The 26,276-nt window shown below is 45.3% G+C and overlaps 1 protein-coding gene and 1 long non-coding RNA gene across 10 annotated transcripts in view; one reads left to right on the top strand and one right to left on the bottom strand.

Annotated features, from left to right (window-relative positions):
* Positions 1-12: 12 nt before the first annotated feature.
* Positions 13-26,276, bottom strand: part of nhsl1b (NHS-like 1b) — a 45,465-nt gene continuing 19,201 nt past the window's right edge. The window contains exons 1-8 of one of the 5 annotated variants that reach the window (XM_077712250.1): positions 21,508-21,671; positions 13,131-13,283; positions 8,712-8,833; positions 8,394-8,577; positions 5,527-5,658; positions 2,545-4,932; positions 1,983-2,124; positions 13-961 (exon numbers count right to left, since the gene is read on the bottom strand). In XM_077712250.1, the coding sequence (XP_077568376.1) occupies positions 439-961; positions 1,983-2,124; positions 2,545-4,932; positions 5,527-5,658; positions 8,394-8,577; positions 8,712-8,833; positions 13,131-13,283; positions 21,508-21,523 (3,660 nt within the window). In that variant the 5' untranslated portion in view covers positions 21,524-21,671 and the 3' untranslated portion in view covers positions 13-438. Of the gene's footprint in view, positions 962-1,982; positions 2,125-2,544; positions 4,933-5,526; positions 5,659-8,393; positions 8,578-8,711; positions 8,834-13,130; positions 13,284-14,232; positions 14,447-19,465; positions 20,005-21,507; positions 21,672-26,276 lie in introns of those variants that run through there. The other 4 variants (XM_077712246.1, XM_077712249.1, XM_077712245.1 and 1 more) reach the window with 4 other exon arrangements.
* On the top strand, positions 910-9,041 carry LOC144193391 (uncharacterized). 5 transcript variants are annotated; one of them, XR_013325742.1, is made up of 9 exons: positions 910-1,010; positions 1,955-4,962; positions 5,035-5,097; positions 5,494-5,689; positions 5,788-6,355; positions 6,766-7,144; positions 7,220-7,313; positions 7,847-8,098; positions 8,371-9,041. It is a non-coding gene; the product is annotated as an uncharacterized LOC144193391 (long non-coding RNA). The 5 variants fall into 5 exon arrangements; XR_013325746.1 differs by lacking the exon at positions 910-1,010 and having other exon boundaries at positions 3,192-4,962; positions 7,847-7,921; positions 7,974-8,098; XR_013325745.1 differs by lacking the exon at positions 910-1,010 and having other exon boundaries at positions 3,195-4,962; positions 7,847-7,955; positions 8,036-8,098.

The raw sequence follows: 26,276 nt of genomic DNA, 5'->3' as shown, positions 1-26,276 counted from the left end.
AATTGCACAGACTTGAAACATTGACTTTCTATTTATTTACATAGACAAGAATATAAAATGTACGTAGGATCAACTTTGAAAGGGTTTTGCGGCGTCTTAATTGGCTCTTTGGTAAGAAGTAAGCACCGCGCCAAACAAAATAAGAGCAAATCAAAGCAAAATTGACACACAGTGCAAAATCTACAATTGAACCACCGTTGTAAAAGTCACCGCGCACTGCAAAACAAAAGTTAAAACACTTCAAAAAAAAGAACTACCAAACAAAGTGGATCACATGTATGTGCCTTTAAGAAGGTGAGTGGCTTGACTTAACAAATTGTCTTTAAATGTGCTCCAATGCTCCCAGAACTGAAATAACATTCAAAACTGAACAAGTTTAGTGCGCAGTGGCTTTTGGAACACACCAAAATAACCAAAAATGTCTTTTTTTTTTTTTTTTTAGCTAACGACGTCGTCCGCCAAGCCGCCGTTAGTCTCGGCGTACTCGCCGTCTCGCTCGCAGATGACTGTCATGGGGCTGCTGAGCAGACGGCATCGGGCGTTGTACTTGCTGCTGGCGGCCGAGGGGGGGGTCCGCGACCGTCCGTGTTTGTAAGCGGACGACGGCGGCGGGGGCGAAGACGACGAGGGGGGCGTCTCGTGGAAGGGCGAGGCGCGGGGGCTCCGTGGCGGCGAGGGGGACTCTGGCGGACCCGGGTCGGAGCGGGTGCGGCGGGAGCGGGGGTCCGTGGAGCGCAGCATCTCGGCGGCCGAGATGCGGAAGCCGCTCTCGGGGCGGCTGCCCTTTTTCAGGAGGAGGGCCTTGAAAGTGTCGCTGCTGGTGGACGTCTTGCGGAGTTGGCGGCGGATGGAGCCGCTCGGGCGGGAGGATGAGGTGGGGGACCCTCGGGGGGGCGTGTTGGGGGGTGAGCGAGCTTTGTCCTCCTCCGATTTCTTGCGGCCCAGGACTTCGCGTTTGGACCTGAGGGAGAAAAGTATGAAGTTAGCGACCAAGAAACATCTTCAAAAATGTAAGTGCTGTTTCAATTATGTTGACTAATATTTACACATTGGTCCTTTTAGTACTTGTCAAATATGGACACAGTATTTTGAGTTAGTTTGCTAAGTGACGAGTATTATTTTTGTTAGGATGCTGGCTTTAAAATAAAAGATTAAAGCGACATCAACGTGGGATTAGCGGCTAGCGGTAAATCGGCCTTATTAATGTCAAAGCGCAGCGGGGGGGTCCCCATGGCGAGCCTAGTGAGGATATAAGCGGCGTAACGTTGCGATAATATTGCAGTTTGTGACGCGGTTAAACAAGTCAATTGGTGTTTAGCAACCTTTGAAAAAGATCAAGTTTGAAGGACGAACGTGAAAGACGGATAGAAATGTGTAATCCTCAGATTACATCAAGAGAGAGAGCGACTGGTCGTCTTTGCTGGCTGAAGGACGCTTGCGTCGCTGCCAGTTGTGTTTTGACGCCGGTGGCCTACATTCCACCTCACGCCGGCTTGCCTTACGTAAGCGCGCGCGGTAGCGGCGGTGTGCTGCTAAAATGCGGCACAAATAGACGGCGAGCTCACTAGGGACGAAAAATACCAAGTTAGCATTCAAAGTACATTTGACAAAGACATTACGACTCTAGCTGTAACTCAAGGGGATAAAATAACACTTAATTATTAGTCATTTTATTGAACATCTATTTTTTATCGTGCATTAAATTAAGAAAATAACTTAGAAGCCAGTCTTATCGTATTAAAAAGTTAACTTTCTTGCGTTTACGTGTATTTTTAAGACTAATACTACCAGAAGCGCTGCTAATTTTTGTCTATAGTCGCTCGCATACGTAGTATAAATATGATTTAAATATTTAGGGATGGTTATTTATAAACGAAAGGATTAGTACGCACGTCGCTCGTAGTTTTTCTGCACTAGAATCGACGAATGTGCCACTTTTGACTCTGTGGAGTAGGAAAGGAGCCAACTCAAGTCGGCCTTACCTGTGTATGGCGGCAAAAAGGTCCTCGGTGGTCCGTGCGGCGATGGCGGCGGGAGTCGGGGCGGCCGCGCTCCCCGTCTCCGCGGTCCCGTCCAGCGACAGCGCGGGCGACGACTCTTGTCCGTTGCAGTCCAAGATGTCCCCTGTGGGTAGAAAGAAGAGACGGACGGGTTGGTCAGGTGGCGTTCCCCATCCCGCCGCTCACTCGCTCTCTCGCTTTACTCGTCCTCTCTATTTTTTTTCCAGGCTAAAGCCCTCCCTCCCTCCTCCCTCCCGCCCGCTCTGCCTCCCCGGGATGCCACGGAGCCCCTCCCCCCTGGCAGCAGACGATTTTTGAGGGGCTGACTTCTTATGGAATCCGTCACCTTCAAAATAAGAGCCTCAAATCTGCAACACTTGGAAAAGCGTTAAACTGTTACCTCAGAAACTGTCATTGGTATGTTAAAGCTATTTTTGGGTGTTTTCTTTACCCCCAAAAATACATCCTTATACATTGTACTAGTGTTTTTAAGAATGATATGTGAATATACAATAACAATTTTAAAAATTGTGAAAGGACTTACCTGAATCGTCTTCTTTGGAGCTCGCCGTGCTGCCGTCTTCGTCTTCGCCGTTGAGGAAGGGTTCCCCGTCCGAGCCGGCGGAGGGGGACTCGTCCCGGTCCCGGATTTCGGCGGTGGAGGCCTCGGAACCCTCTTCGCTGTCTTCCGCTTCTGCTGGTGGGGTGTCTTCGTCCTCGCGTGGGGGCGGGACGGCCGCCGCGGGCAGGATGAACAAGAATCGAGGTTTCTTGGCCACGGCGGGCGGCCTCATTTTGACGGGAGACCAGTCAGGTGACTCGTTGACCACCGCCGGTTCCTCTGTCGTCTTCTCTTCCAGATAACTCTCGGCCGCCTCCGCCCGTCCCACGGATCGCAGCCGTACGCTCCGGAGGGCCGATGCCGTGATGAGTGGTGCGGGGGGGTCGGTGGGACTGACGGGAATCGAGCTTCTGGGGCGTCGGGTCGTGGGAGGTGGCCCGGAAGTTGAAGTGGGTGGCGGAGGAGGAGGCGGGGGCAGAGGCGGCGTCTTCAGGAAGGCGGGAGGACTTAAACTCCCGTCCAGGGACGTGCCGGGGCGGAGAAGCGTTTCGGGCGAGGGGGGTGGCGGGAAATCTGGGGAGCTGGAGCAACCTGGGGCCGCCCTCCTTGTCGCCGTCTTCTGTAAGAGAGGGTCTTCATTCCTGTCGGCTGCTGGAGAAGCGAGGAGAGGGGGAGGCGGGCTCGGGGGGGCGGGTCCAGTGGAGGATAGCGGCGGGGGTCCGGCGCTCTTGAGGGAATCGGAGGTGTTGGAGGACAGCGAAGTAGAGGACGAAGACGCCGAAGGAGACGAGAGCAGGGACGATTTCCTCTCGGGGACTCTGGGTCTGGGGCGCCCCCCCGATGGCGACGCCGACCTGACCCCGGAGGGCACCGGGGTCCCGGCCGTGGGGGTGTTGGATTGGCTGGAGTAGCCGCTGGAGGGAGAAGTCAATCGCTGCAGTCGTTCAGGTGACGAGCTCTTGCCTTTCGTCGACACTTCTTCTTCCCGCGCTGCCGTTTCCGAGTTTCGGCACCCAATCTTCCCGTCGGGTTCGTCCGGCGGCCGGGGGCTCCCATCACCCACGCCGGCCTCGGGGCCCTCCGCCGCCGTGGACTCGGCACGCTGGCGAGGGGGGTACTCGGCGTAGTAGCCCCAGGACTCGGCGTAGTCGGAGCGCAGGCTGCTGGTGTCGCTGTGAGCGGGGGTGACGGGGCACAGCGAGTACACGTCGGAAGCCCCGTCGCCGCCGTGGAGGCCGCGGGGGTCGACGCTCGGCGAGGCGGTCGAACTCCCGGCGCTGCTCCGTGGCCGTGGCACCCAGGGGTCTTCGTAGTCGCTGCCGGGACTGCGGGATGGCGAGGACGGCGAGGACGGGGAGGTGTCCAGACGCAGACCCGCCCGGAGACTCCGCTGCAGGCTGGCCAGTAAGTTCTCGTCCAGGGCGCCGTCCGGGGGGGGCTTCTTGGGACCCGCCTTCCTCCTCAGGGAGTCTGTGCGAGTGGGGGGTGGCGGGGGCTTCTTGCACTTGCGCAGGGAAATGCTGCGAGACAAGGAGCGCTCACCAAAATGGTCCGGGACGCCGCCGGCCGTCTCGCGCCACTCGTACATGCTGTGGCGAGCCGGGACCCGCCCCCTCGCCCGCAGGCCCGAGTCCAAGTGCATGGAGGTGAAATAGCCGTCGTTGTCTTGGGAGTACAGCGAGCCGGAGTCCGTGGTGGTCCTGGACGACGCCTCTCCCGAGCCGGGGGCGCAGGAGTTAGAGCTGGCCGAGCGCCGCGGCATCGGCGAGCGCTCCGGCGTGTCCAAGACGGGCGACAGCCCCGACGCCGCCCGACCGCGGGGGCGCAGAGCCACCACTTCGGAGGACGCCGACAGCGTGGCGTCGGGGAGAAAGGAGGTGGAGTAGGCGGCCTGAGGGGACACCACGCCGGCCGGAGCGTCCCGCCATTCGTCGGAGCGAGTCCGCCGCACCTCCTGCGACCTGGGCCTGGCGTTCCTGGCGTGCACGGCCGTGTCGTCCACTCGCAGTTTGGCGATCTGTCTGCCGCCGTCCTCCCGTTTGACGGGCGTGCTGCTGTACAGGGGCTCGGCGCCCAGGGTGACCCGGGCGCCACGGCGGGGTAAGCTGTTGAAGGGGCCGTCGCCCGACGGCAAGCTGCCGGTGGACGTGGAAATCCCCGCCATCTGGGCGGCGATCCCTTGGCCTCTCTTGGCGCGGATTTTGCGCACCGACGGCTGGACCACCTTCACCTCCTCCGTCTGGCAGCCCGAGTCGCGGGTTCGAGAGCGGCGGAGCGCCGAGTGGACGCTTCCCACCCGGCCCAGTGTGGAGTACTGGCCCGGGATGAACATGGAGTGCGGACGCTGCTGGCCGTTGTGTCCTTTCGCCGCTGTCAAGAGAGAAAAAGACCAAAAATGAGGTACCATCTACATCGCTAATGAATTTAGCGCCGATATCTGCCGCTCTAATGACTTCTGCTTTTGCTCGTTAGGGAAGAAAAAGGAAATGAGAGCAGACGGACCAGTCCTTAATGAGTTTAGCCTTCAGCTAACAGGTATGCGCACGCCGTGCCGGCTGTCCCAAAGAAAAGGCATGCAACATGCGCACGGATGGTTCGTTAAGAGACCGGGGGAGGGGCCTAAAGCCAGATCGGCAATGGCTCCCAGCTGCCGCCGTAGATTAAGCCACGGGACGACCGCTTCGGTGTTGTAGCGGGGAGGAAAAGGACTTTTGGTGGGACAGCCCACACTGCGCACTCCGCAGGGGAGGGGGGCGCTTAAGTAATCGTTAGCGATGCGGCACTCGGCTGCAAAAAGGGGAAGCACAAATGCTAAGTAAAAAGAAGGGTAGAAAGCTGGAATTGGGGGCGGGGGGGCATTTAGAATGTCATTAATGTTTGTTTTGATGTTAGCATGGCAAGGCTAAAGTCATTTTTTTTGGTCCTTTGCAGAAAGACAGCGATTGAAAGATGGAAGAAGCCTACCTATCTCCAGGTCCAAGTCGTCGGGGGGTCCCGATAATGTCTTTCTGCGTTTGACCTTCTTGGGCCGGCGGGTCAGCGTGTCCGCGTCAACCAGGGAGCGCCGGACGCTGGCCTGTCGGTCAAAGACGGCGCCTGGACGCCGCCCGGACCAAGACGGACGGAGGTTAGTGGAGAGCGTGTGCACAGCCAAAAAATACAACAAAAAAGAGCATTTTCTCAGAGGAGAAGATGCTACTTTTTAATTATTTTTTCTTTTTGCAGAAAGTGCAGTGGAAATGTGGCAACCAGGTGAGGGAAAAAAGACATGCGTGCATTGTTTTGGCTGCTGTTAAAAGAGGATTTAAACCTTGGAGAGTATTGTTAGCATTTCTGTTAAGTGTTTAGTTGGGTGGGAAATGTTTTACAATAAATATTTGCAGGAAAAAAAAGCCTAAGTATACTATGTATTTTTTACAAAGAAAAAGCCTAACCATACCAATAGTTGTAACAGACAAAACATTAAAGCCAACTGATTCTTTTTGTGAGCCTGTAGCCCAGTGACTAAGTCATTTGCCTCCCACCTCTATGGACCAGAGTTCAAGTCCCGCTTTGTAGTCTTACCAAATTTTCCCCATTTCAAGGTAAGTATAAAGTACTACAAATTTTTCCCATTGTGCTACAAGTACAAAAGTACTACAAATTTTTCCCCAATGAAAAGGGGACAAAATGACAAGTACTACTGCTTTCTCTTACAGCTTGGTGGCCCAGTGGTTAAGTCATCAGTTTGCCAATTCTTTGGTCCCCGGTTCAATTCCCAGTGCAGGCAAAGATTTTCCCACAAATTCATCAGGTAAAAGTATAAGTATTAATGCCAAAGTGTTTAAATGCCTAAGTGTTCAGTGGTGGATGAAACATTTTGTCAAAAAATGACTAAGTGTTTCACCCCCATTTCCTTGGATGTAACGTTTCAACACCCATGTATAAGTGGGGCACGAGTTGGTGTTGTGGGTTGCACACTCGCCTTTGCACCGAGAGAACGTGAGTTCGCTTCCCGGTGTCGGCGGTTCACTGACCAAGCAAGCGGTCGAGGGTCGGCCGAAGGCCGACCCGAGAACGCCTTTCGCACATACAGGTCCATCAAGTGTCTTCCGAACTGCCGAAGGCAGTTCGGAATATAACCTTTTGCTGAAAAGTATGACAAAGTGTTTGATAAAAATTAAAAAGTTTTTCTTTTTTTTTTCTTCTTGTTCCATTTTCCAGACTACACCGGGAATCGTACCCAGGTCTCCCAGACAGGAGTCCAGTGATCTAACCTCTGCGCCACCAAGTGGACTACACTTTTACTGTAATCATTTGAGTATCTGGAGGAGAAGTCCACAGAAATGACTAAGTGAAAAAGTGTCTCGACCGGGAATCGAACCAAAGTCTCCCAGGCGGGAGTCCAGTGATCTAACCTCTGCGCCAGCCAAGTGACTACACTTTCACTGTAATCATTTGAGTATCTAGAGGAGAAGTCCACAGAAATGACTAAGTGAAAAAGTGTCCGAAGCGGGATTCGAACCAAGGTCTCCCCGACGAAAGTCCAGTGAACTAACCTCTGCGCCACCAAGGGACTACAGGGTTCAAATCCCATTTGAAGGTAAGTATAAAGTACTAAGTATGATCTGCGAGTGAAAAGGGACAAAATGACAAGTACTACTGCTTTCTCTTACAGCTTGGTGGCCCAGTGGTTAAGTCATCAGTTTGCCAACTCTTTGGTCCCTGGTTCAATTCCTAGTGCAGGCAAAGATTTTCCCACAATTGTTCAGGTAAAAGTATAAGTATTAATGTCTAAGTGTTTAAGTGTATAAGTATTCAGTGATGGATGAAGCATTTTGTCAAAAAATGACTAAGTGTTTAACCCCATTTCCTTGGATAAAACGTTCAGGTAAAAGTATAAGTATTAATGTTTAAGTGTTTAAGTGTATAAGTATTGAGTGGTGGTTGAAACATTTTGTCAAAAAATGACTAAGTGTTTCACCCCCATTTCCTTGGATGTAACGTTTCAACACCCTTGTATAAGTGGGGCACGAGTTGGTGTTGTGGGTTGCACACTCGCCTTTGCACCGAGAGAACGTGAGTTCGCTTCCCGGTGTCGGCGGTTCACTGACCAAGCAAGCGGTCGAGGGTCGGCCGAAGGCCGACCCGAGAACGCCTTTCGCACATACAGGTCCATCAAGTGTCTGCCGAACTGCCGAAGGCAGTTCGGAACATAACCTTTTACTGAAATGTATGACTAAGTGTTTTATATAAATTCAAAAAAAAAAATTTTTTTTTTTCTTCTTCTTGTTCCATTTTCCAGGCTACACCGGGAATCGTACCCAGGTCTTGCGCCACCAAGTGGACTAGACTTTTCTTTGTAAGGAATCGTACCCAGGTCTTGCGCCACCAAGTGGACTAGACTTTTCTTTGTAAGGAATCGTACCCAGGTCTTGCGCCACCAAGTGGACTACACTTTTCTTTGTAATCATTTGAGTGTCTTGATTACAAGTCCACAGAAATGACTAAGTGTCCCAACTGGGAATCGAATCCAGGTCTCCCAGACGGGAGATAGGTGAGTTAACCACTATGCCACCAAGTACCTACACTTTCCTTTGTCATCAATTAAGTGTCTTGAGTACAAGTTTTTAAGGAAAAAAATCCTTACTATACTATGTGTTGCAAAATTTTTCAAATTTAGTTTTTTGGTTTGGATTGGGTTGGATGAATTAAGTTATCCAATCCAATCCAAAACTAAATTTGAAAAAAATCTACACTATACATTTAGAGTTTTAAATAAATTGCTTATTATAACACAAGTCCCATTTTAACCTTTCCTGTGTACAGACGGCGACCAATCCAAGACTCACCTGAGATGTTGATGGGCACAATGTCGGTGGGCACGGCCAACGCCGTCTGTCTCATCCTCTCCTCCGGCGTGGGCAGCGTGGGCGTTCTGGGCGGGGCGTCGGCCTCGTCCGCCTTGTCGCTGGGCGTCTGCGGCCTGGTGGACGGCTGCGACCGGTCGTCCTCGCCACCCGACGACGACAGGGACTGAAAAGGCAATATATACAGTTAGAAAAGACTGTAGTGCTTTGATATGTTGATAGGGGGCCATGTGTTGCTTTTTCTTATATTTTTGGGAGAAGGATTTCCAAAAGGGAAAAGAGAGGGTTGTCGTTCTTCACCTTTTTTTCGTCCTCGTCGTCATCGTGGAGGCTGCCGGCGGACCGCCATGTGTCGGAGAAGATGGGAGCCTGCGAGTAATATTGCGAGCTGCGGAAGCCATCTTTCCTCAATTTGTCGCATTCTGAAAGACACAAATGGGGAGGAATATTATAAGTCTTTATTTATTTATCATATTTACTTTATGGTCAATAATGTTGGCATTAGAACACGGACTATGTATTTTGAGAACAAATAAAAGCCTCATTTATGTGGTATCTTTTTTTTCAAATAAAAGCCTTACTATACTATGTCGTATTTTTAGGGGAAAAAAGCCTTGCTATACTATGTCGTTTTTTACCGAAAAAAAGCCTTACTATACTATGTCGTTTTTGAAAATAAAAAGCCTTACTATACTATGTCGTTTTTGAAAATAAAAAGCCTTACTATACTATGTCGTTTTTTTACGAAAAAAAGCCTTACTATACTATGTCGTTTTTTTGCGAAAAAAAGCCTTACTATACTATGTCGTTTTTGGCCATAAAAAAGCCTTACTATACTATGTCGTTTTTGGCCATGAAAAAGCCTTACTATACTATGTCGTTTTTTTGCGATAAAAAGCCTTACTATACTATGTCGTTTTTTTGCGATAAAAAGCCTCACTATACTATGTCGTTTTTTTACGAAAAAAAGCCTTACTATACTATGTCGTTTTTTGCGATAAAAAGCCTTACTATACTATGTCGTTTTTTTGCGATAAAAAGCCTTACTATACTATGTCGTTTTTTTGCGATAAAAAGCCTTACTATACTATGTCGTTTTTTTACGAAAAAAAGCCTTACTATACTATGTCGTTTTTTTGCGATAAAAAGCCTTACTATACTATGTCGTTTTTTGCAATAAAAAGCCTTACTATACTATGTCGTTTTTTTGCGATAAAAAGCCTTACTATACTATGTCGTCTTTTTGCGATAAAAAGCCTTACTATACTATGTCGTTTTTTTACAAAAAAAAGCCTTACTATACTATGTCGTTTTTGGCCATAAAAAGCCTTACTATACTATGTCGTTTTTTTGCGATAAAAAGCCTTACTATACTATGTCGTTTTTTTACGAAAAAAAGCCTTACTATACTATGTCGTTTTTTGCGATAAAAAGCCTTACTATACTATGTCGTCTTTTTGCGATAAAAAGCCTTACTATACTATGTCGTTTTTTGCGATAAAAAGCCTTACTATACTATGTCGTTTTTTTGCGATAAAAAGCCTTACTATACTATGTCGTCTTTTTGCGATAAAAAGCCTTACTATACTATGTCGTTTTTTTACAAAAAAAAGCCTTACTATACTATGTCGTTTTTGGCCATAAAAAGCCTTACTATACTATGTCGTTTTTTTGCGATAAAAAGCCTCACTATACTATGTCGTTTTTTTACGAAAAAAAGCCTTACTATACTATGTCGTTTTTTGCGTTAAAAAGCCTTACTATACTATGTCGTTTTTTCACGAAAAAAAGCCTTACTATACTATGTCGTTTTTGGCGATAAAAAAGCCTTACTATACTATGTCGTTTTTGACGAAAAAAAGCCTTACTATACTATGTCGTTTTTTGCGTTAAAAAGCCTTACTATACTATGTCGTTTTTTACCGAAAAAAAGCCTTACTATACTATGTCGTTTTTTGCGATAAAAAGCCATACTATAGTATGTCGTTTTTTTAACGAAAAAAAGCCTTACTATACTATGTCGTTTTTTAACGAAAAAAAGCCTTACTATACTATGTCGTTTTGGACGAAATAAAAGCCTTACTATACTATGTCGTTTTTTGAGAAAAAAAACCTTACTATACTATGTCGTTTTTTGCGATAAAAAGCCTTACTATACTATGTCGTTTTTTTGCGATAAAAAGCCTTACTATACTATGTCGTTTTGGACGAAATAAAAGCCTTACTATACTATGTCGTTTTTTGAGAAAAAAAGCCTTACTATACTATGTTGTTTTTTAACGAAAAAAAAGCCTTACTATACTATGTCGTTTTTTAACGAAAAAAAGCCTTACTATACTATGTCGTTTTTTCACGATAAAAAGCCTTACTATATTATGTCGCTTTTGGCGATAAAAAAGCCTTACTATACTATGTCGTTTTTTTGTGATAAAAAGCCTTACTATAGTGTGTCGTTTTTTTTACGAAAAAAAGCCTTACTATACTATGTCGTTTTTTGCGATAAAAAGCCTTACTATAGTGTGTCGTTTTTTTTACGAAAAAAAGCCTTACTATACTATGTTGTTTTTTGCGATAAAAAGCCTTACTATATTATGTCGTTTTTTGCGATAAAAAGCCTTACTATACTATGTCGTTTTTTCACAGAAAAAAAGCCTTACTATAGTATGTCGTTTTTTTACAAAAAAAAGCCTTACTATACTATGTCGTTTTTTGCGATAAAAAGCCTTACTATACTATGTCGTTTTTTTGCGATAAAAAGCCTTACTATAGTGTGTCGTTTTTTTTACGAAAAAAAGCCTTACTATACTATGTTGTTTTTTGCGATAAAAAGCCTTACTATATTATGTCGTTTTTTGCGATAAAAAGCCTTACGATACTATGTCGTTTTTTCACAAAAAAAAGCCTTACTAAACTATGTCGTTTTTTTGCGATAAAAAGCCTTACTATACTATGTCGTTTTTTATAGGAGAAAAAGGCTTACTATACTATGTCGTTTTTTTATAGGAGAAAAGCCTTACTATACTATGTCGTTTTTTAACGAAAAAAAAGCCTTACTATACTATGTCGTTTTTTTGCGATAAAAAGCCTTACTATACTATGTCGTTTTATTGCGATAAAAAGCCTTACTATACTATGTCGTTTTTTTGCGATAAAAAGCCTTAGTATACTATGTCGTTTTTCGCGATAAAAAGCCTTACTATACTATGTCGCTTTTTTACGAAAAAAAGCCTTACTATACTATGTCGTTTTTTTACGAAAAAAAGCCTTACTATACTTTGTCGTTTTTTTGCGATAAAAAGCCTTACTATACTATGTCGTTTTTTTACGATAAAAAGCCTTACTATAGTATGTCGTTTTTATGCGATAAAAAGCCTTACTATACTATGTCGTTTTTTTACGAAAAAAAGCCTTACTATACTATGACGTTTTTTTGCGATAAAAAGCCTTACTATACTATGTCGCTTTTTTACGAAAAAAAGCCTTACTATACTATGTCGTTTTTTTGCGATAAAAAGCCTTACTATAGTATGTCGTTTTTTTACGAAAAAAAGCCTTACTATACTATGTCGTTTTTTTGCGATAAAAAGCCTTACTATAGTATGTCGTTTTTTAACGAAAAAAAGCCTTACTATGTCGTTTTTTAATGAAAAAAAGCCTTACTATACTATGTCGTTTTAGGTGATAAAAAGCCTTACTATACTATGTCGTTTTTTGCAATAAAAAGCCTTACTATACTATGTCGTTTTTTTTACGAAAAAAAGCCTTACTATACTATGTCGTTTTTGGTGATAAAAAGCCTTACTATACTATGTCGTTTTTGGTGATAAAAAGCCTTACTATACTATGTCGTTTTTGGTGATAAAAAGCCTTACTATACTATGTCGTTTTTTTTACGAAAAAAAGCCTTACTATACTATGTCGTTTTTTATGAAAAAAAGCCTTACTATACTATGTCGTTTTTTTTGCGATAAAAAGCCTTACTATACTATGTCGTATTTTAGGGGAAAAAAAGCCTATGTCGTTTTTGGTGATAAAAAGCCTGTCGTTTTTTTATGAAAAAAAGCCTTACTATACTATGTCGTTTTTTAAAGACAAAAAGCCTTTTCGTTTTCAAAGACTAAAAGTTTGACTCACTGAATTTATGCAATACGTAAGCCAAAGGTTGGAATCCCCCAATAAAAAAAATCCTTTCCAGCCCTATCATTTTATCGTGGCCCTAAAGCAAATCAATCAATAACTCATCAAGCGTTCACAGGCGATAGACGGGATACAAAAAAATTAATGATTAATTAATGATTCCTGTTGCGCAACACTGACCGCGGGAGTCAGTCGATATGATCCGCGCATTGCGCAACATTGTTTGATTCCCATCAAATCATGTGATCGCCGCCGGTCAAACCGGATTGGTCGCTCACGACAGACAAACGTGATCGCTCATTACTAACATTTCCAAAAAAGGCTTTTTTCCACCATGTAGATCAGAATTTGAACAAAAAACGCAATTTAAAATGACATTTTAGGACTTTTTAATCTCCTAAAACAAACTTACAGTGCTTTATAAGCCTGACGGGACGCCAGGTTAAAACTATACTTCCAAAAAAAGTAGGCATTTACATTAGAAAACATCTTCAAATGTAGTTTTTTTTTATGTTTGCTCTATGAGAAACCCTGAAAACTGTCTAAAACATTGAACCTAAGCATTGTTTTTTGTGGTATTACCTCGCAAGGCGCTCTTCAAGTTGACTTTAGCCTCTCGGTGGAGGTCCTCCACGCAGGCTGGCCGACTCCCCGGCAGGAAAACGTTCTCCTGCTGGTGCCACGGCGCCGTGTAGTGGACCGTCCATTTGCTCTCCTCGTCTAGATTGGACACGGCTGTGGAGACAATTGGACGTAAGAACACTGCCACTTCATTGGACCACAAAAATCAAACATGTAATTGAGCAAGTGGGTCAAAAAACCAAGTCCAAAATGGAGGAGTCGCTCCTACCGAGCCAACGTAACCATGCCAAAGTGGGGGAACCCGGGTGAAGCATCAACTCCATTTTGGGAGGACTCCAGTGTCCAAGTAGTCTGACTGTGCAGGTTTTTGCGCATTTTGACGTTATGCTAGTTTAGATCAGGGTCTAAACGTATTTTGAGGGTATTTTGGTGGTTCAGGTAACCCTCCCCCAAGTTTTGGACACGCACAAAAGCGGTATTGTGTCCAAGGGGGTCCTTCACAGATAAGTGAGGAAATTAATTCTCTAAAAATGGTACTTTTTTATTTATTTAGTTCTTGTTTTTGGTAGCAAAGGTGCAGCAGGAACTGGCTGACGCTGAGCAAAGTGCGCGCATGTGAGCTAATAATCAACAAGGGGTGCTATAAATAGGCTTGGGATTAAAGCTGGCACGAGCCCCTGAGACACGTGCCCCCGTGCGAACATTTAATAACACTTAAGGATGGGATTTTATAGAAAATCAATTCAAAATATGCCGAGTATGAAGCACTTGTTGGCTAGATGCTAAAGACGCTAAAATGAAAGCAATTGAATAAAGTTTTTTGCAAAAAAGGATTGACATTTTTCAAAATTTTGTGTCAAAATGGCTTCAAAATTATACTTATTAAAGGATTTAATATTACTTATTAACCATGATCAAATATTTGGGATTTGGGACTTTCAAAATAAAACAAACGCTTCAGTATGACAAGATTCAAGTTATAAAAAAACATTAAAGTTCGATTTTCACATCATAAAAATAGTCCTATCTAACTAAAGCCCCCCCCAAAAAACTACTGCTATGAATATAAAGTTCAAATAAAATAATCAAATAATCCTTTTACCTTTTCTTTTGAAGTACTTAATGACCGATTTGAAGCCGATAAAAACCATGTTTCGTCGCACCACTTGTTAAAAATCCCACGTAGTATATTTAGAAAAGGTTCAAATCCCGCGTTGACATTGCGATCCGAGTCCGCCGCGCCGCCGACAATCCTCTCACTTTCTCATCATCATCATCATCATCATCACTCCACCCCGAGACGCTACACACACACACACACAAATACTACACGCTAGTAGGCGGGGCTTGTAAGTACACCCCCTTCTGTTAATGTGTTTTGGTTACCAAGGAGTCGGCAGGAGCAGCCTCTCCCTTTTATTGCGTCTCCTCGTTTGGTCGGCTAACATGTTGGATTTGAGGCATTTAATTTAGCACAACAATCGACATTTTACCAAGTTGGCAGCAAGCCAGACGGCAAAAGATAAACGATCCACATTTTTGGGGTCTTGGCAACAGAAGCTAATGTCCAATTCTTTGCAAAAATAGGGACATCTGAGCCAAAAAGTTTTTTTTTTGTGGGTCTACATGTTGTAGAAAGGCCAACCAAATTTGACATTGCCAAGTTAAACTAGCTTCAGGAGCTATTTAACAAAAAAGTTGTGTACATTTCGACAAACTAGCTATAAAACACTAAGAATGCAAAATTCACGTCTTTTTTAGCATAGTTTCTTTAGCTTTTTGGTGGACAGACCCCCTGCAGTTGCCTAATTGATGTTATCTTACATTTTCAACACCAACCTACCCAAAAATTTAGCTAGCTAGCTAGCACGTAAGCCTTCTATTGTGAAAGGGCCTGCTGGAGCCACAAAGTGCACCTCCGGCACCCCCCGCCTATTTCTTTTCAGCTCAAATGGTGGAGGACTGTTGTCTAGTGGGGGGAAGAGCTTGAATACAACTGCAAATGATCCTTCAACTTGCCCCTTCCCCCATTTTGGCTTAAAAAAAAAACATTTCCAAGAACTTTAACTAAAACTATCAAAAGCAAAATAGCGTCCAGACGTGAATTCGACGTCAACGACTTCCTGGTCAAATCCGCAAAGCCTCGCCGGATCGGATTTTATTTTTATAATTGGATTTAGCCCGAAGGAGCTGATAGCTAAACTGGTTCTAAGCGGCTACTTTTCAAACTGCGCTGGCCCTTTAAATTCATTTTGTGTGTTTTTAAAAAGCCTCTTGACTATGAAATAAAGCTCTAGTGACTACAAACAAATGATGGACATGTTATTTAGAACAAGAACTCAACACTCCCTTGATCATTTTCTATAGAAAGGCAGTGAATGAAAGGTAAACCTCTCAGGGGGGAACCTGATCGCTTTTTGGTCTGGCCTGATGAATAATCTATTAGAAAAAGAGCGCTTGTTGCCAGGCAGACTCCAAGATGATTGGTTAGGCGCTGTTTAATTGATCTCCGACTTCAGACGTTAGCGAGCTGATTATTTCGGGATCAGAAGATGTTTTACGGACAAATTGATTGGTCGCTTGAGGTAAAATGCGGGTTCTTTTTAAGTCAAAAGCACAGGGAAGCTAGCAAAAGTCCTGCCGACTCCTGAATAAACAACCAGCCACTCTCACCCGACACCTTTAAAGCACACAGAAGGCAAAGGACAAGCGGCGAGGCTGAGTAAACACCCGTTAACGACGCTCTTAGTGATCGCAACGCGGGTCAACGTTGACTTTCAAGTTTTGTCGGAGTTGAAAACAAATCTGTTATTAACAAATCATTGCTCCATTGACCTAAAAAAACGAATCCTACTTCTTGAGATATTTGAGACACTTTTTTAATTTTATTTTTTAAATGAATAAAATTACAAAAGAGTTAGAAAGTCTATATTAACTGGTTTTATCTGAGGAATTTTTTGTTTTTGGTCATTTAAAAAAGTACAAATAGCAAACCTTATTTTTAAGTTAATATCTTTCAATTTTTTTCCACTTTTTCATTGTAAACATAAGCTAAAAGTGACTAGTAATACATTTTATTAAATAAAAAAAATTATTCACCTTTAAAAACAACACGTTTTTTAAGCTGCCTTTTATGCCCGTCGCTAACTGGTCGCTACCCACCGACGGCCGCCCCAAGCAACGCAATTTCTAAAATCCCAAAGCCAAAAAACCAAGACAACGCAACGCCCCCCTGTTGTACTCCCACAATCAGAACACCTGACAAATATGTTACCTACTTTAAAACTCCAGAATCATAAAACTTATGTCAGCCAAGGTGACTAGCCCGCCGCCGCGCTGTCTACGCTAATATTGACTCTAAGACCGTCTTACACCAAGACATCGATAGCCACTTAAAGGCGTGCTCAGTGTGTGTCACTGATAAATTGATGACTGTAAAATGGGGCGCCATTTCCGCCTGTGAAGATACACATGTTATTTATTATAGTGAACAACACCCTGACCTACATCAGCTCTTCTTTTGTCAATACGTATAAAATTTCACAGGATTTGCAGAACTTTATAAGCCTGGCGGGATGCCAGGTTTGTCTTTTTTTGAAAGACGGTTTTAAGAAATGATTTGCGGTTCCTAGAAAACAACAACATTCAATCCACCCAAAAATGGACCAATTCCAAAAGCGAAATTGAGCCGTAATGGAGGAGGTTTTCCGACAGTAACCCGGCGACACACTGAGCTAATTTAGGTTAAGTGCCCCAAGGAGCTCAAGGCCACGTAGCGACAAGCCACCTAGGGCTAACCTCCCCTATAGCGCCCGTTATCAATAGGAAATGGCTTAACGCCCCATGTGCTAACAATGTGCATTTCCTGCTATCTGACAAGCTAATTGACAACAGAGCATGTGACCCATTTTCTGCCTTATAATTAATTTCTCAGTGGGTCACTACCACAAAAGGAGTGGGAGGCGGCCATCGGTAATTAACATGACTAATTGAGCGAAAATGACCAACGATTCAGGGGAAGTGGACTAGACCGGGCGGGAGAGGGGGAGATGCTAACCAGACAAGGCTAGCTCGTGTATGTGAAGCCCAAAGACGGATGTGTGGACAAATCTGTACTCAAAGGAGCTTCCCATGGTGCTAATCCTGAGCTGAAACCTCGTCTGGGGAAAACGAGAAGACCCCCAAATCCACTTAAGACCCTCCCTTCCCCATTCTTTGATAAATCACCCCCCCCTCCCTTTCCCGTGCCTGTCCATCATCCCCCTTTTATTCGAGCGCCGCCATGCAATAATGGAGTTATTAACGAGCCACCGGGGAAACAAAGCCAGCACGTACAAAACCTCAAACGGCAAAATTAAATTCCCTCATGCGTCTTTCCGACATTCAATGCTAACGACGTTCGCTAATTAGCATAATCCCATGAGCAGGTTTCTAAAGAAACTGTCGAACAAATTCTATTTCTGGTGACAGTTCTACCATCAAATAAATAAACAGAAAATCAGATTTGTGGTAGCCTCGTCAAGGACAGCTGTTACTCGACTGTTGCATAGCGCCCCCTCTTGGTGAACAAGAGAATGGAAGGGGGTCTTACAGAGCTACTTTTCCCGAAAACAGATACTTTTGGAGTTTCAGAACAAGCTCAGACTTGAAATTGTCCACTAAAACCAACCAAAAACAGTCATTAACATGTATTTTACTCAATTTTCTTGGTCATGCAACACGGAACATCCAGCTGAGAACTGATACGCTCAATTAACCTGACAGCACAATTGATGTTGAAGACCAAACCCCCCCTGCCCAAAAAACCCACAAAGACACCGTCAAAGTCAATTAGCGCTAGCCAATATTTGCCAAAGGTCCCTTGATTTGATTTAGGTTGATGGAGCAGTTGCGGCTCTTAAGTCGCTAACCGTTGATTAATCTGCTAACAAGATCAGAGCCACGCCCCCCTGCCGTCCAGCCGGTCTTTTCGTGGGACGTCGGCTTGGCGAGTTTAGACACATTCTTGGTGAAAAGATGCTAGTTAGCGAAAAAAATGCAGAGTCGAACACTGAATTTTCCAGTTGAATGAATTCCACTTCACCCCCGAGCGACCCCCTCATTCCACAACTCCTCATTACCCGGCCTGTCGTGCTCCCTTCTCTATTGTCCTACCCACCGGCGACCCATCGGGGGGTAGATCCTTATTTTGAAGAACATGCTAACAAACTTCTTGACCTGTTTTTGACCAAAAAAAAGTCTTGGATTGGTTCTATGGGTTCGATCTGATCTTCCAAAAGCCTTCTGATCCATTTCATTTGACCTGGTCTACTAATTCCCCTACAGGTTCTTCCCCGGGGAGCCGTTGGCACTGATTGGTCGATAGCTCAACCCGCCTTCCCTCTATTGGATTAAAAGACCAGAGGGGGTCCGACACCTGCTCCACCCTCTAAATCGTGAGGTCCCGGGGACTAAAACCGAAAAAACTAGCGACTGTTCAATGACTACAAAGACCAATCACGCAATCTTGAGATGTCACTGCGCGTTAGCTTAAACTGCCGTGAGCAACGAGGCTATCACGCTAAATGAACATGAAGAAAGAATTTAGAAATAAGTGAAAGGAAGGCTAAGCTCAAAGTTAGCCAAATGAGAAGAAGAAGCGTTAGCTAGCAGGTCAAAGCCTTAATGGAGTTGCCGAGGTGAAAGTGGGGCACCTCCGTGACCCCGATGTGTCACTCTACGTACCAAAACCATTGCCTCCAGCTGTAAGCTTTTGTCTGGGGTTCTCCAGGGAAACTTCCCCGAGGGAGAGTCGTTTTGGCAGAAATAATAGCAAATTAAAAAAAGGGAATCCGATATGTAAAGTTAGGAGTCTAGGCCTAGCGTTAGCAGTCAAACCAGGTCGTGGGGGTCAGAGGTCACAAAGCCAATCTGCATTGATGCCACACGAAACAGAAGACGTGGATCAATGGGACGCAAATCAGCTAATGGGAAGAGACGTAGTCCCACTTGAGGAAGAAAGACCTACAGACACACGCTGGAATTACTACAAAAGTGACTAAGTCTTGAGCCAGGACAAATACTACAACAGTTCTAAACACAAATGACAACAAGCTAACTATGATATTTCGTCTAAAACTATTGGAACTGTCAAAAGTTATATACAATACATATGTTAGCAACGGTTTCCTAAACCCAAAAATCAAGCAAATACACCAAAAACACAAGTCATACTCTGACACAAACTGCAGTACTACACTTGCTCATCCCATAAACACACATACTATGAATCTACTTAACTAGTCCAGTTTCAGATACCCTAAAAACTCAATAAACCCTGCCTCTAGCGGGTATACCTTTGTCGTTTTCAGACTTTCCTGGTGGACTCGTAGCCAAAGGTTTGGGAGTCCAGAGAGAGTCTTGCCTCTGGTGGACTTTAGAGACAGAGAGCAGGCGTTTGCGGAGGCAGCCTTGGCGGGGAAGGGCCTCCGGCTGGAGGCGGTTTCCCATCTTGTCGCCGGGGGGGTCCTCATAGCAGGACCCTTGCCAGCAACTGACCACCGGGGCCGTGGAGAGGCAGTGCGCATATGCGATCATGCCCGGGCTGTCCGGCCTGCTAAGACCTTAAGACCAATCCCTAGCCCACCTCTTTCGGCCTACCCGGACCCCCCCTAAACTCCTCCCTCTCTTGAGGTGGTGCTTTGGGGACCACAATACCCCCCCGACTGGGACTCCTCCTCCAATTTTTGTCCTGTCTCAAGGGATTCTATTGATTTGCATCGATTTGCTTGACAAAGGAAGCCAGGGTTCGGGTTACAAGACTCAACTTCACGATAAATACTCCATCGGAACCTCAAAAAAAGGACCCTAAAAAAATCCTGATCCCAAAGAATGACAGAAACTAAACTTCTGGGTGACTAGAAATAGGCGATTGGTCGGAGACTTTTGTAAAACTCCGCCTCCCCCCGATTCCTCCCATTTTCAACGTGGCTCGGCTAATCTGTAAACCGGGATTATCCAGACCGGCCTCCAGTGGAAGGCACTCCACACAGATGGAAGCCATCTTGCTGGTTAATTACCTACTGGCCCAGAAGTGGTTTGTCAGATGGTAGGCTAATGGCTGGTTAGCTTTAGCGGCGCACTATCGGGAATTAATAGGGGGAAGCTCCCTCTAGTGATGGCAAAAAAAATTCTACAAACGCAGATTGACAAGTATTTGTGCCTCATTCAATGTTGTTGCTTTTTAAAATCTTTGTTAGTATTAATTTAAAAAAATAAAAAGTATTCTGGCATTTTTGTAGTTTTTGAAATGACATTAAGGACTACAGAAAACATATTAGGATTTTTCCTGTGTTTAGTGATGACAAAAAATAAACTATTATACAATGGTAACAAATTGCTCACTAAAAATGACAAAATTTATGGGGTCGGTTGCCATGGCCCCAAACAAGCTGATCGCCTTCCAATTTGGGGGCTTTGCGAAGACATTTTACATAACGTCCAGAAACGAAAGCCACATTAAGAGCGGCGAGCATAAAAAGAAGCTTAGCTCAGCTGGCTGCTGAAGAACACCACCATGGACGGATGGACGGGATTGGGAACTGCTGGCTTGTTTAGAAGGCAACATAAGCAAGCAATCTGCATATCTGGCAACCGCGCAATCTGGGTCACTTTGAAACGGACTGACTGGTCAGCGATCAACAGATATTTGATGTCGGGATCTGAAAAAAATAAAAGCTTTCAAGCCACCAAATCAATACACAGATTTTTTTTTCCAGTCCTTCTCGTGAGAAGTCTTTCTCTTTTAACTCCAAACGGGTTTTACGACTTGAAGAGAATCACTTCCATACGCTCCACATCTTCCAAGACAACAGTGACTCAACGTTGGACTACTTTTTCTACTCAACTCCAATTTGACATTGTCTTCTATAAAAAACAATCAAAACGGCTCTAACATACTTTTTTTTTGCATTTAGCACATGTTAACGTCACCATTTCCCAATACTACCATAGAAAAAGCTTTCTACACTATTATAGTTACTCTAAAATAGCAAAAATCTATTTTCAGAGAAAATGCGGCTACACAAAAAAACATTCTGCACTTTTTCCACCTCTTTGACATTACTAGATATCCCAAAAATTTGCACCGTCAACACCACTGAAACATAACCACAAAAAATGCATTATTTTTTTTAACCCAACTACAATTTTTCTCCAAAAACATGATGTCAACACATTCTTCAAACAAGCCAAACGCACGCAACGAGTCTAAAAACTGCAAAAAAAACTTTCAAGTGACCAAAGTAACTAAAAAAAAGTCAGGAAGGATTAAAAATAAGAACCCGAGAAGAAAAGTAGGGATGCGGCAGCTGAACCTTCCTTTGTTTGGGACACTCACCCCTCAAGCAGAACATTCCTCGTCCCTCCACGAGAAGCAAAAGGTCCGTCTCGCGGTTAGCCGAGAGACAGACTGACACAAACGGCGTCCTAGCGTCCTACCGCCCACCCTCTCTCTCATTCTCCTCCCGTCACGCACCAGCGGCAACGCGCCAACTTCCACACCGCAGGAAACTGCTTTGCAAAAAGAAAAAAATGAAAAAAAATAATCAAATCCCCCTCCCTAACCCATCCAGCCCCCCCCCCCCCTTGACCTGGTCGTATTTTGCCAAGATGAAAGTCTGATAGACCCGTAGATATTAACATATATGGAATAGTAGTTGAGATGCCAGTCGAAGGATTCATTTTTTTTTAGTAGCTGTAATGCGATTTCAACCGCAAATGCGATTGATAGGACTGATCTAGGATCAGCCTAAAGAAACACAGAGGCAATCGTCAAAATTCGTCTCAAGCCAACGATGCTGTTTCAATCTGTTTCGCCATGTAACCTTAATTCATATCAAAAATAATATCTAGCGCAAGAGCCAATTCGGCTTCGGGATGCTGCCAAGGTAGGGTTAATATTTAGGTCGATAGCCCGCTGCCCTAAATCTGCAGACCACTGTGGCAAATCTCTTGACATCTTTCAAATTTGCCTTTTGGCAGGCCAACCACAAAGTCATAAACATACACTTGGACTTGCAATTCAATTATTGACATTTCTGTCTTAATTAGAAATCATTTCGGCTGAAAACTAATCCAAACTATCAAACTCCACTGCAAAAAGGGACTGCAAGCAGGTACTGCAAGCAGGTACTGCAAGCAGGTACTGCAAGCAGGTACTGCAAAAAGTACTGCAAAAAGTGCTGCAAAAAGTACAGCAAAAAGGGACTGCAAAAAGTACAGCAAAAAGGGACTGCAAAAAGTACTGCAAGCAGGTACTGCAAGCAGGTACTGCAAGCAGGTACTGCAAGCAGGTACTGCAAGCAGGTACTGCAAGCAGGTACTGCAAGCAGGTACTGCAAGCAGGTACTGCAAGCAGGTACTGCAAGCAGGTACTGCAAGCAGGTACTGCAAGCAGGTACTGCAAGCAGGTACTGCAAGCAGGTACTGCAAGCAGGTACTGCAAGCAGGTACTGCAAGCAGGTACTGCAAGCAGGTACTGCAAGCAGGTACTGCAAGCAGGTACTGCAAGCAGGTACTGCAAGCAGGTACTGCAGGCAGGTACTGCAGGCAGGTACTGCAGGCAGGTACTGCAGGCAGGTACTGCAGGCAGGTACTGCAGGCAGGTACTGCAGGCAGGTACTGCAGGCAGGTACTGCAGGCAGGTACTGCAAAAAGTACTGCAAAAAGTACTGCAAAAAGTACTGCAAAAAGTACTGCAAAAAGTGCTGCAAAAAGTACAGCAAAAAGGGACTGCAAAAAGTACAGCAAAAAGGGACTGCAAAAAGTACTGCAAGCAAGTACTGCAAGCAGGTACTGCAAGCAGGTACTGCAAGCAGGTACTGCAAGCAGATACTGCAAGCAGGTACTGCAAGCAGGTACTGCAAGCAGGTACTGCAAGCAGGTACTGCAAGCAGGTACTGCAAGCAGGTACTGCAAGCAGGTACTGCAAGCAGGTACTGCAAGCAGGTACTGCAGGCAGGTACTGCAGGCAGGTACTGCAGGCAGGTACTGCAGGCAGGTACTGCAAAAAGTACTGCAAAAAGTACTGCAAAAAGGGACTGCAAAAAGTACAGCAAAAAGGGACTGCAAAAAGTACTGCAAGCAAGTACTGCAAAAAGTACTGCAAGCAAGTACTGCGAGCAGGTACTGCAAGCAGGTACTGCGAGCAGGTACTGCAAGCAGGTACTGCAAGCAGGTACTGCAAGCAGGTACTGCAAGCAGGTACTGCAGGCAGGTACTGCAGGCAGGTACTGCAGGCAGGTACTGCAGGCAGGTACTGCAAAAAGTACTGCAAAAAGTGCTGCAAAAAGTACTGCAAAAAGTACAGCAAAAAGTGCTGCAAAAAGTACAGCAAAAAGTGCTGCAAAAAGTGCTGCAAAAAGTACAGCAAAAAGTGCTGCAAAAAGTACAGCAAAAAGTACTGCAAGCAAGTACTGCAAGCAGGTACTGCAAGCAGGTACTGCAAGCAGGTACTGCAAGCAGGTACTGCAAGCAGGTACTGCAAGCAGGTACTGCAAGCAGGTACTGCAGGCAGGTACTGCAAGCAGGTACTGCAGGCAGGTACTGCAGGCAGGTACTGCAGGCAGGTACTGCAGGCAGGTACTGCAGGCAGGTACTGCAGGCAGGTACTGCAGGCAGGTACTGCAGGCAGGTACTGCAGGCAGGTACTGCAGGCAGGTACTGCAGGCAGGTACTGCAAAAAGTACTGCAAAAAGTGCTGCAAAAAGTACAGCAAAAAGTGCTGCAAAAAGTACTGCAAAAAGTACTGCAAAAAGTACTGCAAAAAGTGCTGCAAAAAGTACAGCAAAAAGGGACTGCAAAAAGTACTGCAAGCAAGTACTGCAAGCAGGTACTGCAAGCAGGTACTGCAAGCAGGTACTGCAAGCAGATACTGCAAGCAGGTACTGCAAGCAGGTACTGCAAGCAGGTACTGCAAGCAGGTACTGCAAGCAGGTACTGCAAGCAGGTACTGCAAGCAGGTACTGCAAGCAGGTACTGCAGGCAGGTACTGCAGGCAGGTACTGCAGGCAGGTACTGCAAAAAGTACTGCAAAAAGTACTGCAAAAAGGGACTGCAAAAAGTACAGCAAAAAGGGACTGCAAAAAGTACTGCAAGCAAGTACTGCAAAAAGTACTGCAAGCAAGTACTGCGAGCAGGTACTGCAAGCAGGTACTGCGAGCAGGTACTGCAAGCAGGTACTGCAAGCAGGTACTGCAAGCAGGTACTGCAAGCAGGTACTGCAGGCAGGTACTGCAGGCAGGTACTGCAGGCAGGTACTGCAGGCAGGTACTGCAAAAAGTACTGCAAAAAGTGCTGCAAAAAGTACTGCAAAAAGTACAGCAAAAAGTGCTGCAAAAAGTACAGCAAAAAGTGCTGCAAAAAGTGCTGCAAAAAGTACAGCAAAAAGTGCTGCAAAAAGTACTGCAAAAAGTACTGCAAAAAGTACTGCAAAAAGTGCTGCAAAAAGTACAGCAAAAAGGGACTGCAAAAAGTACTGCAAGCAAGTACTGCAAGCAGGTACTGCAAGCAGGTACTGCAAGCAGGTACTGCAAGCAGGTACTGCAAGCAGGTACTGCAAGCAGGTACTGCAAGCAGGTACTGCAGGCAGGTACTGCAAGCAGGTACTGCAGGCAGGTACTGCAGGCAGGTACTGCAGGCAGGTACTGCAGGCAGGTACTGCAGGCAGGTACTGCAGGCAGGTACTGCAGGCAGGTACTGCAGGCAGGTACTGCAGGCAGGTACTGCAAAAAGTACTGCAAAAAGTGCTGCAAAAAGTACAGCAAAAAGTGCTGCAAAAAGTACTGCAAAAAGTACTGCAAAAAGTACTGCAAAAAGTGCTGCAAAAAGTACAGCAAAAAGGGACTGCAAAAAGTACTGCAAGCAAGTACTGCAAGCAGGTACTGCAAGCAGGTACTGCAAGCAGGTACTGCAAGCAGGTACTGCAAGCAGGTACTGCAAGCAGGTACTGCAAGCAGGTACTGCAGGCAGGTACTGCAGGCAGGTACTGCAGGCAGGTACTGCAGGCAGGTACTGCAAAAAGTACAGCAAAAAGTGCTGCAAAAAGTACAGCAAAAAGGGCTGCAAAAAGTACAGCAAAAAGGGCTGCAAAAAGTACAGCAAAAAGGGACTGCAAAAAGTACTGCAAGCAAGTACTGCAAGCAGGTACTGCAAGCAGGTACTGCAAGCAGGTACTGCAAGCAGGTACTGCAAGCAGGTACTGCAAGCAGGTACTGCAAGCAGGTACTGCAAGCAGGTACTGCAAGCAGGTACTGCAAGCAGGTACTGCAAGCAGGTACTGCAAGCAGGTACTGCAGGCAGGTACTGCAGGCAGGTACTGCAGGCAGGTACTGCAGGCAGGTACTGCAGGCAGGTACTGCAGGCAGGTACTGCAGGCAGGTACTGCAGGCAGGTACTGCAAAAAGTACTGCAAAAAGTGCTGCAAAAAGTACAGCAAAAAGTGCTGCAAAAAGTACTGCAAAAAGTACTGCAAAAAGTACTGCAAAAAGTACTGCAAAAAGTGCTGCAAAAAGTACAGCAAAAAAGGGACTGCAAAAAGTACTGCAAGCAAGTACTGCAAGCAGGTACTGCAAGCAGGTACTGCAAGCAGGTACTGCAAGCAGGTACTGCAAGCAGGTACTGCAAGCAGGTACTGCAAGCAGGTACTGCAGGCAGGTACTGCAGGCAGGTACTGCAGGCAGGTACTGCAAAAAGTACAGCAAAAAGTGCTGCAAAAAGTACAGCAAAAAGGGCTGCAAAAAGTACTGCAAAAGTACTGCAAAAAGTACTGCAAAAAGTGCTGCAAAAAGTACAGCAAAAAAGGGACTGCAAAAAGTACTGCAAGCAAGTACTGCAAGCAGGTACTGCAGGCAGGTACTGCAGGCAGGTACTGCAGGCAGGTACTGCAAAAAGTACAGCAAAAAGTGCTGCAAAAAGTACAGCAAAAAGGGCTGCAAAAAGTACAGCAAAAAGGGCTGCAAAAAGTACAGCAAAAAGGGACTGCAAAAAGTACTGCAAGCAAGTACTGCAAGCAGGTACTGCAAGCAGGTACTGCAAGCAGGTACTGCAAGCAGGTACTGCAAGCAGGTACTGCAAGCAGGTACTGCAAGCAGGTACTGCAAGCAGGTA

The sequence above is a fragment of the Stigmatopora nigra genome, chromosome 2 (genome assembly GCF_051989575.1).
Source record: "Stigmatopora nigra isolate UIUO_SnigA chromosome 2, RoL_Snig_1.1, whole genome shotgun sequence".
NCBI classification, from domain to species: Eukaryota; Metazoa; Chordata; class Actinopteri; order Syngnathiformes; family Syngnathidae; genus Stigmatopora; species Stigmatopora nigra.
The sequence above is the reverse complement of the archived record's forward strand: the minus strand, read 5'-3'. Positions and strand labels throughout refer to the sequence as shown.